Source organism: Phragmites australis, chromosome 8, assembly GCF_958298935.1.
Source record: "Phragmites australis chromosome 8, lpPhrAust1.1, whole genome shotgun sequence".
Taxonomy (NCBI): Eukaryota; Viridiplantae; Streptophyta; class Magnoliopsida; order Poales; family Poaceae; genus Phragmites; species Phragmites australis.
In genome coordinates this window covers 31,331,673-31,344,395 of record NC_084928.1, presented here as the reverse complement: position 1 = coordinate 31,344,395, position 12,723 = coordinate 31,331,673, and the positions used below count along the sequence as shown (strand labels likewise).

Genomic DNA, 12,723 nt, shown 5'->3' with positions numbered 1-12,723 from the left:
ATCTGAAGTAACTTTTTTGTCAAATATAACGTCATTTTGGCAAAATCATATGAATCAACATAAAACCAGCCGCTCTAAGCTGACGGGATATATAATTAATAATATATACCTTAAACATCATATATCTGAAAAAGTTATATGACGATTGTTCATATCTTACTCGATATGAGGCCAAACGTAGCTGCCATAGAGTATTCTACCATGAACAAGGATTTCTAAATTTTGAGTGACAAGCAGGGGGTGGTTTTGCAATCCTCCATTCCTTTTCTATACGCTCAGGCTTTAGGATAGCAATGAATCCCATTGACTGCACTATTCTGTACTCGGAGCGAGCGCCAGCTGAGATAAATGGGCTGGAACTTACCTGCTTGCCACACGGCCGCCGTGCCGCACTAGCGGCGAGGCGTGTCTGGCTCTGAACTGGACCCAACATACACTTGTCAGAGCCCCTAGGCCACGTGCGGCACGTCGAAACGGCAGGCGCGGCCACCGTGCGTTATATTGCTAGAGGTGGCGTGCACGCCGGCGAGATCGGCACGAGGAGGAAACTTGAGGAGAGAGGCCATGGACGATGCGGGGAAGACGAAGACGGTGTGCGTGACGGGCGCCGGGGGCTTCATCGCCTCATGGCTCGTGCAGCTCCTCCTCTCCAGCGGCGACTACGTGGTGCATGGCACTGTTCGCGACCCAAGTAAGACACCTGATCTGATCTGATCTGATCCCCGTCCATTGATCAATTCCGCACGAGGCGCGCGGATCCTCTGCCGATCGGTTTGCTGTGGTGATCGGTTCAAAGAATTTGCGGTGCAGGTGATCCCAAGAACGCGCACCTGATGGCGCTGGACGGAGCCGGGGAGCGGCTGCGGCTGTTCAAGGCGGATGTGCTCGACTACGCGAGCGTGGCGGCCGCCGTCGCCGACTGCGACGGCGTCTTCCACGTCGCCAGCCCCGTCCCGGCCGCCAACCCCGCGAACCCCGATGTAACAGCAGTTCAAATTCAACAGGGAATCACATATTCAGCTGATGCCATCATGGCGTCGCCGGCCTGATCCATGCATATATGAACGCGCCATGCGTGCAGGTGGAGGTCCTGGCTCCGGCTCTGACGGGCACGCAGAATGTGCTCAAGGCCAGCCAAGCGGCCAACGTCCGCCGCGTCGTCGTAGTGTCGTCGGTCGCGGCGGTCATCATGAACCCCAAGATCCCCGAGGGCGCCGTCGTCGACGAGGACTGCTGGTCGGACGAGGACTACTGCAGAACCACCGAGGTGCAGTGCATCCATGGCACTCGATCCAATTTTTTGCAGCCATAAAAAGCGCTGCTCTCTTCAGCTCAATTCAGCACACCTTCAGCCATGAATCTCCCAACGACTCAACCTTGACTCGCTTCTGACATGCGGGTTCGAATTCGTTGCCACCTTCACCAGATGTGGTACTGCCTTTCCAAGACGATGGCCGAACGCGAGGCTCTGGCATACGGGGAGAAGGCCGGGCTGGACGTGGTCACCGTCTGTCCGCCGTGGGTTCTCGGGCCTCTGCTGCAACCCACGGTGAACACCAGCAGCCTGCGACTCGTCACGTACCTGAAAGGTAGGTGTCTCTGACTCTCTACCTCTCGTTGCTGAACATCTATAGGGTATTCAAGTGTTCAAGGGATATGCTATATTTCAGGCTATTGTAACTCACAAAATTACAATCAACAGTAGTTAGGAGCTATTTGGTAGTGAACTAGCTTTAGATTTGCTTCACAAATCTATAGATCCATAATGGAACAGATTCATCAGTGGACCGATGGTATGAGCATATAATATCCTCTTGACTAGGTGGGTTGGTTGGTTTTCAGAGGGACGGATCTATTTTTGAAGCAACGAACCGTTCTATAGAATTTGCATAGGGAAGTGAGACGATATATAAATCGAACTGCTCCATAAAATCGTGGAGTCGCAACCGTTTAGCAAGATATTGTCCAAATCCATCGTGTATCCTAAATCTAGAGTGTTGTCAAACACCCCATCAGTTTTTTGTTTGATTTCTATAATGGGTTTTATGTTTCTCCAAAAATTCTAGAACTTTTTGTACATGTTCCATAATCTATGCGCAACCTATTTTAATTTGATTTACCTAGAAAGAATGTGTATAATTTAAACTAAAATTATCTAAATAGGTTATTTTTATAACTCCTAACAGTTGTTAAGGCCTCAAATAAAATCTCAAAAATCTGAAAAATTCACTAATATTATTCTTATATGATGGACTAATTTATCAAATTATTTTAAGCCCTATGTTATATGGTGAAAAAGTAAGTTCCTTTGTAAGTAGGGATGAAAATTTTAGAAATTATTATATCATATAATAAGAATATTAGTGAATTTTTCTAGAATTTTGGGATTTTATTTGAGCCCTAACAATTGTTAGGTTTTATAAAACTAGTTTTTTTTTGGAGAATTTTAGTTTAAATTCTACACATGCTTTTTTGGTGAATACAATTAAAATGGATTGTACATGGATTATAAAATACGTACAAAAAGCTCTAGAATTTTTGGAGAAATATAGAGCCACTTTTTGAGTGAATTCAATTAAAATCGGGTTTTGTATGAAATTGATATATAATACTTATAGTTTTATGCTACTAGTCATAGTTTTATTTTATAAATAACATAATACTTATAGTTTTATGTAATTCACTCTAAAAATAATAATTGCACATAAATTCAGTAGCAATTGGACCAAACTTGCAGTCGTTTTCATTGTCACGATGAATTGATCTGATGCATTATTCTGTCTTGTGGATCGCGCAGGCGAAACCGCCGATGAGAAGACGAGGAACATGGTGGACGTCCGCGACGTCGCCAACGCTCTCCTCCTGGCGTACGAAACCCCGGAGGCGTCCGGCCTGCGGTACATCTGCAGCGCGCATGCGATGAAGGTGTCCGAGACGGTTGGCGTCGTCGAGAGCTTACACCCGGACCTGAAGCTGCCGGACTGCCCCAAGAAGTACGAATCAGACGTACATGATCATGCATAATGCATATCAAGTTATCGACAGCCCTCACTATTTGGCGATGATTCTTTTCAGTTATCGAAAGCCCTCACTATTTGGCGATGATTCTTTTCAGGTTTGTTCAGGTGGAAGACGAAACGGTGGTCAGCTCCAAGAGGCTGCAGGCGCTGGGGTGGAAGTTCAGGACGGTGGAGGAGACCCTCGGGGACACCGTTGGATCGTACAAGGCTGCTGGAATCCTCAAATGTGCGTGCGTTGGAGATTTGACAAAAGTGTAGTGAATCGAGGGGAGCGTGGTGATAACATATAACCTCCCCTTGTGATGATGCAGTTGTGGAAAAAATTTGGAAGTGAGTTTTAAAAAATCGCACACATTGCAACCGGCCGGATCGTCCAAAGTTCACCGGTATCATCTAGGTGGAAGAAGTGCAAGTTTCCATGCGTATAAAGCAACAAGTACTAGCGAGCTGTAATCTTAATAACTAGTAGCAAAATGACATGGAAAAAGGTGGGAGAAACCGGGATTCGAACCCCATGCCCTTTCGGACCAGTACCTAATGATTCTAAATTTATCTAGACTAGTTTTGAGACCCACCCGGCAAGACTTTTCCTTGCAGTCTGTCTTTGGCAGCCTGGTCTAGGTGGCCTCAAGACTCTGGCACCCCTCCGGTGCCAAAGCATGGCCCGAGCTTGCCGCTGATCTGAAGGCATAGACGCGCTAGTATAGAATATATTATAAGTAGCGTCTTATCGGTTGTGTAAAAACCGATATTAAGGATGTATCAGTGTCGGTTGTTAAATTTCCGAGCACGAATAATAACTGAAGCGCTAAGAACTGGGATAGTGACTTTTCAGTACCGGTTCGTACCATAACCGGTACTAATAATGAAGGAGTTATCAATACCGGTTCGTGTCATGAATCGACATTGATAGTTGATGACAACCGATTTTTCGAAATTTATAACTTTTTCATACAATGTCGGATGGAGATAAAATTTATATGAAAATTATAACTTTCGATGAGATCTATAACTTTGTTGTTGATAATTTTTTATTTTAATTAATTTAGGTGCAGAAATAATCATGACAAACTTTCAACAGGAGAGATCAAAATAAAAATATCTCGTAGTGTTATCAACAATGAGAGATAGGTGAGGTAGTAAGAAATGTACGTGCGAGGGAGATGGTCATAGCTTCGAATCCAACAGAACGCACATGCACGAAAAAACGCGACGACGACATATGCGTGTGAGGTAGCTCAGGCATCGATCATTGATTGGTTAAAAAAATCATTTTTTTTCTTTAGAACATCGATTTTTTAACCGATTGTTAATGCCGATTCAGAACCGACATTAACAATCAGTAATTATTAATATTGAGTAATCAGTATCGATCCTAATTAATATGGATAGTGATTTTTAATCGATACTGATGGAATGTTATGTAGGTGACCGCGTGCTCCCTCTCCCGACCTCCTAACTGTCCCGGGCGAAAGGCCAAGTCCAGGCCGTGATGCGACAGCAGAAGCACCGTATAAAGCAACAATTACTAGCGAGATGTATGAGACTTTACGTCCAGCGTAGAAGCAAGCAACGTCCTCTGAATGTGGTCATCTTAATAACTAGTAGCAAAATGACATGGAAAAAGGTGGGAGAATTATATCAAAAATGGATTCGAACCCATGCCCTTTCGGACCAGTACCTGAAACTGGCGCCATAGCAGATAAATTATCTAAACTTGAAACCTGCAGCGTGTGCCTTCGTTGCCAATTGCAGAAGACGGGTCGCGTATGAAATAAAATATGATGCCTCACCTCAACCACCGCGCCATCGAGGTGAGAGGCTGTTGGAAGATCAATAGGCAAAATAATTCTTCATTGCGTTGGAACCAGCGCGGCTACTTTTATCGCTCCTAATTTTTCTGCCACAGCGTGTGGAGCGATGCCCGCATGGCCGCATGCTCTCTCTTCTCTTCGGGCATCACTCCAAATACAAACTCGGCCATCTTGACTTTACTTTAGCACTTGCATGCATGCAGCATTTACTGCATCGGTAAGTAGAGTAGACCAGATAGAATTCAGATTACGGACCCAAACGCATGGAAATTCTTGACCCAAGCCGTGGTTGCTGATGCTGTCGCCGAGCGCTCCGTTTCCGGCGAGCCCGGAGTCTCGAACGCCAGGCCGGTGCGTCTCCGTCACCCCTGATGCGCTGCTCCTCGATCGGCGAACCCCGCTGTCTCCCTCCATAGTTCACTCTACTCGTCGTACACTGTCACGCTGCAATCGCGAACGTGGACGTGGTCGACTGCTGCCACCATCACGGAGCAAATGGGAGCGCAACCTGAATACGACTAATATTCTGGTTGGAATTATCCGTTTTGCCTTAATCAATAAGTTAAATAATTTTTTATCGACTATAGCTGAAATTAAGTCATTATCTTGGTCTCATATAAGACGGGGATTTAGATCCCGAAGGAGGAGACCTAATCCAGCGCATCTCAAGGCAAGCAACATCAAGATCGTAGCAATTGAGAGATGCGATGACTTCAAACTTAAATTAATCTAGATCCGATTTACTTAATTGTAATAGTTTTAGCTCTATTGCTTATACTTAGATACCAATATACAATAATATTCACATGAAACCTATGACATTATTTTAATCAAAAACTAAACCTATTTGCATTATGTATCTTGTTTCATACTTGATCTCTAATCTCGAACATACCACTTGTTCCATTGTCACGCTGCAATCGCGGACGTGGACGTGGTCGACTGCTGCCACCATCGGGGACATCGTGCTTTGGGTTGTCGATCGACCACTTGCAGATGGCAGCACATTCTTCCCAGAAGTAAAACGGGCATCATGCGGGTGCACAAAAATTCCCAGAAGAAATCAAACCCCATTAAAACGAAAAAGAAATTAAAAAAAGTGGTAATGTCAAGAATGGGATTCGAGAACCCATGCGCTTTCGGACCAGTACCTGAAACTGGCGCCTTAGACCAACTCGGCCATCTTGGCGTTAACTCTTTGCAATGATACCACCACGATGAAAGTTTTCCTTGCAGTTTTCAGACGCATCCGGCAAGACTTTTCCTTGCAGTCGTCTTTGGCAGCCTGGTCTAGATGGCCTCAAGGCTCCGGCACCCCTCCGGCGAACGGATGCATGCCGCGAGCTTGCCGGAGAAGTTGGGTTGCGGACGCGGAACGGCCCGAGCCGCTCGTGGTGATGACGAAACACCGATCGAGCTCGCGGTCGCCAAAGCATGGCCCGAGCTTGCCGCTGACCTGAAGCCGCAGACGTGACCGCGTGCTCCCCTCCCTCCCGACCTCCGAACTGTCGCGGGCGAAAGGCCAAGTCCAGGCCGTGATGCGACAGCAGAAGCACCGTGCGCGCAAGCGTCCTTTCCACTGCCCTGTGTTTTCTCATTATAGCATGATCATATCCCCTCCGATGAAAGCCTGCAAGATCATATCCCCTCCGATGAAAGCCTGTTTCGCCTGCTACCACCACGATGTTCTTGGGCAGTGATCATGGCTTAGGGGCGGAACTGGATTAGAATATGGGATCTCCAATGGTTGAAGATAGTGGTTATTTTTTAGTCAAGAGATTGTACTTTTTTAATGTTACAACTAGCATGATTTTTCATATCTCACAGAAAAAAGAGGAGCAGGTACTTAGCTCTCAAAGAGGAGACATGAAAAACTACTGCTTGCAAGTCACCTCAGCACTTCTCTTACATGTGAGATGTGGAATTATGAACGATGAAACCTAAATAAATTTTAAGAAGTATTCTCTTTCAATTAAGATGTAATAACTATCTATGACCATTAGAGAGTGCCAAGCAAACCTCATCACATAATTTTATTTGATGACAACGGCCAAATACTATACACTCTACTAAAATTTCACTGGTTATAGGCTTCTCTTGTGCATTGTTGTGTAATATTTGCTGGTCGACGTTAGTGAGAAACATAAGAATTACTTTAATTTGCTTGTACAGCATACCAAATAAGGCAATGCCAATAAATGTTTATCCGTCGGATAAAATTAATACAACCATAATTCATGAACTTGACCACGCTAAACCATTCTAATCTACACAGCATATTGAAATCAAGAAGTCGGTGCTGGTGCATCTTAGTATAATTCAGACTACGAAAGATCATAAGAATTGCACATTAGAGACTACGCAAGATCATAAGAATTGCACACTAGTTAGTCGACGGTTTTCTCATATTAATGCCCCGATGCTAAATACAAACCTTTCTTTGAAAACTTGTAGAGTGTGAAATCTTGCGCAAGTGCCAATTCATTGTATGCTAAAAAAACCAAATAGGTGGCGGTTGATCGTTGTCGGTTCACTCGATCAACAGACAAAAATGATTGAGCAGACAATAACTAAAAATGATAAATATTTTATCATTGTTGGTCTTTCCTTAAAATCAGCAGTAATAATTAGAATATGAAAGAGGTGCCTGAGCAAGCTTTGTTGCGAAAAAATGGATAAAGGTGCGTGATGATGATGAAACTTTAGAAATTTTTTATTTGGATCAATGTTTCGTAACAGTGAGTTGCATTACGACGACTTTTTGAACCGAGAGTGCATATTTACGTTTGCTTCTTCCGTGTGAACGTTCTATCAGTTCGTCTATCTCGCTAAGGCAACTTCCAATACTTTTTTTTATGTATAAAAGGAGAGAGAATAAGAAATTATTGTTTTAAAAAACTTTTAATATATACATATATGCTGCTAGTTTTTTTATATCTTCTAGTGCAATTAATTATCACACAGTCGTTTAGGATTACTCAAAGAGTTAGTTTCCTCCATAAAAAATAAGCTTATTATCTCTGCTCTTTAAATTGTTTGTCATATTAGCTTTTTACTTAGCTAGACATCTAATTAATGTTAAAGAAACCAGTATTGGGAGAGACCTAAGTAGTTATTCACCTATACATGTAGATTTTATAAGAAACAATATTCTCCTATATATATGACTCCTGCTATCAAATCTACCTTTCAAACATGACTTGCATTCTTTATTCCATAATTTTATTGAATAGTGTTGATAAAAAATTATGCGGTTAGACGTGTACTAATTGAGCATAGGGAAATAAATCTATACTAATAAGGAGTTTCTTCGTTGAAAATCCTTTTCCGTGCGTGAGCGCATGCAGCCAAGTCATGGACGACTATAGCGTGGGGCTTACGTATTTTTTTTGAAAACTTTGTCCTAGTAAACTTTTCTCGTTAACTTTTTTTCAAAGCTTTTTGAGCTAAATTTTCTGGTGCAAATTTTTCTCAAAATTTTTTGAGCTAAAATTTTCTTGTGCAAACATTTCCAAAAAAGACAAGGGAGATAGAAGTTTCTGAAAAAGCAAAGAGCGGAGGCTGTCGGGAGATTCGCAAGTTCGCATCCGAGCGCGTCCGCGCGAATTAGAATCGCCCTTTCTTCGTGTGCCAACACCAAACACTGCTAATCAGCGCGCGCGAGTAATCTAACAGCCCCCACCTTTCCTTTTTCGTAAACTTTTTCCCTCCCATCTTTCCTTTTTTTGGAAAGTTTTCTAAACAACCTTTTTGTTAAAACTTTTCAAAGAAAATTTTTCGCTCAAATTTTTAGAAAAATGTTTAGCTCACAACTTTTGAGAAAAAATTGTGAGAATTTTTTTAGAAAAAATTAACAAGAAAAGTTTATATTGAGTGAACTCTGTAAGCCGTCTCGAAAGCTACATGCGAGTTAGGCTGCTCATATGCAACCACGGAATAGGAATTTCAATCAACACGGTCCCCTCCGCACCCTCCGTATTCTCCCTCCCTTACCTAATCAAAAACTCCGAATCACATAGATAGGAACAAATGATACCTATCTGAGCCTCCGAGGTGGCCGAAGGGTGAGAACCTGAGGGGGAGGGTGATGTCATAGGGTGTAGAGAGATTGCGGTTTGGATCATAGCATGATTGACCCTGGCCGGATGGTCTTCAGTGGGGGCCAGGAGTTAGTGGCCCTCGGATTGTGGTCGTGGTGACACTCATGGGCCATAGTGGAGGCTCAGCTTTCGCCCATGTTTGCGGCTGGCCTCTCTCCTTAGCCGCCGCCGCACGCTCAGACTCAAGCTCCCTCAAATCCTAGCTTGTCGTAGGGTTCAAAATATCATCGGTAATCATTTGGTTATCATGGTTACCAGACGTTTCGATCTGAATTGTATTCATAACCCGAGCAGTTACCGACCAAACTCAAATTTAAAATTTAAAAAAAATAAAAAATTTAATGAAATTTGATAGGTTTCTAACGAATTTCACTGAATTACTACACGGTTACCACCGCCAAGCGATTTTCAAAAATAAAATACATTTGTAAACCTTGGCTTGCCCCTCTCCTCGTAAATGGAGTTCCAGCTCCCCCCCCCCACCTTCCCAACAACTCGACCGCCATAACACCCCACCGAAACCCACCCCTCCCCCCTCTCTCCCCTGCCTCGATGAACACTGCCACCCATAATCCTCGCTTAGATGAGCGCATCCACCTCCAAGTGATGCCCTGCGACCTCGCCTTGCTCCTATCAGCACTAATTGTGCTGTTGCTAGCTCTTTCAGGCAGCAGGTGGGGTGGGAGACCGCCAAGGAGGAGAATGTCGACCCCAAATTCTTCCACACTTCCTCCTCTCTCTAGAAAGCTACTTTGCCGACATACTCCTTCTGCTACTCCATCGTGCTGTCCCTCTAACGTGTCAACCGCCTCTTGTAGCTCGGAGACGACCGGGAGCACCGTGGTTCCAGAGCTCAGGAAGGACCCCCGTTGCCACATCGTTTCTCATCTGTTGCCCTCCTCCTCCTTCCAAGCTTCGATACAACTTCCTATCCCGCCCTCTCTCTCTCTCTCTCTCTCTCTCTCTCTCTCTCTCTCTCTCTCTCTCTCTCTCTCACACACACACACACACACACACACACACACACACACACACACACACACACACACACACACACACACACACACACACACTTTTCACCGCGCGGGCACGCTCCTCTGTTTTTCGCCGCCGTCAAACATCACCGCCGGCCATCTTCAAACAGCTAGCATGATTGCACTTGCTTCGATTAGTTTTCCTGCCCCACGTAGTGCCTTCCTAAGTTCATAAGCCTAAGTAGAACACCAACGCGTACACCTTGTCGAGGTCCCATCTTGTTTACACCGTTCTGGCGAGATTATGGTGAAGCGCCGCCTCGGGGAGGCCAGCAGCAATTGTGCTACTCTCTTCCCTCCGGCGTGCTGATGTGGGCACCACGTTGGTGTAACCGCCAATGCCAATGCGGCACGGACTAACCTACGTCATCACAGAAGAAAATTCTATAAGATCTTGCAAAAAAGACCTCTATAAGATTCTGATTCATACTGTCTTTTTCCTGATTTAATGGTTGGTGCGTGCAGAATATAGAAGTGGAGGACGGATGTCATGCTGGAGAGGAGTTCTTTTGAAGGACCTAGTCCTATAGAATTTTCTTCCTGTCAACACAACACAGTCAGCAAGTCAGCCATGTGCTCGGTCCACTCTTTGGGGATTTTTTTATATTTTAATATTTACAAAATTACACGATCTTTTCAAAAAAATAGCAGCAATAGACTACCGTCTTCATTGGGCGAGACCTTATGGGCTCCAGCTGGTAAGGAATTAAAAACGGGTGAGTGACCTGTGTCGTCATTCACCGAGCGAGACCTTAATGTTGCCCGATGAATGAGTGACACCTTTATCTCGCCCGTTGAATCGGCGACATCAAGGTGTCGCCAGTTGAACATGCGACACCTTACATTGGTCGAAATAGTTTTATTTGCGTCGTAATTTTTTTTGTTGAATTGTCCAACACCATTAGATGTTTGTGCGATATTTTGGATAACCAGATTTGATGCAAACAAAAAGTTGACCACAATGATTTTAATGGGAAATATACACGTGCGTTAGTATGTACGATACACGATCCTTATGACTTAAAAAAGTACCACGTCTAAATCTAACATGCTTTAGTGAATATAAACAACATGATTACAATATCTGATCTACTGAGTGCAATATGGGTAATTTCCCTTCCTCGCTGCTTCGGGTTCTGCGTCACGTGCCCGATGTGCCCTCTTGCACTTCCTCTCCCTCTCCGTCTCATGGGCCTCTGTCATTATGCAGTTATGCTGCTTCTTTATCTTCTGCTACTCCTCCTAAATGTTGCTCCCTCATCTGAGCAACGTGATGCTCAATGTGAAGGATGAACACATCCGCTTCTGACTGCTTAGTATCTAGCCACTGTAAGAAGTCATATAGTGATGGTGGCTACTGCAATGAAGACCAAAATAAGTAAATTTTAGTTATTTTTGCAGTAGTTTGGTAAGAAGTTATTACTGGGAGACGGGAGCCAATATTGGTGCTTTTCTAGGCTAGATCATACTCATAGTTGTGGCGCATGAAGAACCTCTTTTCGTAGGTGCAGGAGAACTCAGTGCAAATATCTCCACACCAGCACATGGGTACTTCACCCCCATTAGACAGAGTATATTGTATGTATATCTTGGAAAAAGGACCAGACACCATTTTCATCGAAGTTACGGAGGTTGAGGCTAGTGGTTTAATTGTACATGTGGGAAAGAGATCATGTATTTATACAGCGGAATCGTGCTGGTGCATGGACTAAGTCCATGGAAATCGGCCCTGGAAAGCAGTTGATTCTGTAGTAAGGTGTGGTCACATCAACTGAAAATGCTACTTCTGAAAAGTCTACTTCTAAAAATCATACATCTGAAAAGGCTAAGGCTACTTCTGGAAAGCCTAGGTCTAAAAAAGGTTGCTCTGAAAAGACTTCTGATGATAAAGCTAATTCTGAAAAGGCTGGGTCTAAAAAGGGTAGGTCTGCAAATTGAGTGCATGTTTAGTAATATGATCAGTTCTAGTAGAAGCCATCAATTTCATTATCACGGTTGGATGTGTGCAGTAACACAAAGTTAATAGTAATATTACATTGATGCGGATAGGTAAAGACTTCTACTGGGTGGACCGGGGATGTCTCCCCTTCATTGATGTGCCACTTCGCGCTCAACCTCTTCCTACTGGTGCATGAGTGCTTCACATCTTTGTAGTCGTTCCTCATGCCTTTGAAGCTTGGCCTCCTGCCTCCTTAGAATATCCTGTCGGAGATGATGTTTCTTCTCACGCTTCTGAAGTTCCTCGATCTATCACTTGTGTTCTTATTCTCGACATTGACGTTCTTATTGGCGCTTGTGCCTTGCCTCCTGTTGCAGTCGTGCTTTCTTCATCTTAATCTTGCACTCGCGTTTTGTTTCAGCCTCTCTGATATATCCGTCACAGTATGGTGGCCTGACATAGTTGATCCATTTCTTGAAATGACAAGGCTTAGGATAATAAACCCGGAGTTGAACGTGATATACTCAAGGTATAATTAGGAGGTGTGGACGAAGGCAAAGAGAGAGACGCACCATGAAATCATCATCAAACTCTGGACATATAAAGAACCTCCTACCAAAAGTCTAGAACTCAAAGAACGTTGACATCCGAGCTCGATCGCCACACCTGCGCAATGGACGCTCATGACATTGTGGCACTCCCATAGGGTGTTTCCTCCAGGAATCCATGACGACCTATTTTGAGGTGGCAAAAAAAGAAAATTATTATCATGGTTCGAAAAGGCTAGGTCTAAAAATGGAGTATATATTTTTATTA

At 44.0% G+C, this 12,723-nt stretch overlaps 1 protein-coding gene across 1 annotated transcript; it reads left to right on the top strand.

Annotated features, from left to right (window-relative positions):
• The first annotated feature begins 564 nt into the window (after positions 1-564).
• Positions 565-3,278, top strand: LOC133927736 (cinnamoyl-CoA reductase 1-like). Its single transcript, XM_062374146.1, has 6 exons — positions 565-691; positions 811-980; positions 1,082-1,267; positions 1,427-1,589; positions 2,798-2,993; positions 3,116-3,278. The coding sequence occupies exons 1-6, from the start codon at positions 565-567 to the stop codon at positions 3,276-3,278; spliced, it is 1,005 nt and encodes a 334-aa protein (XP_062230130.1).
• The last annotated feature ends 9,445 nt before the right edge of the window (positions 3,279-12,723 follow it).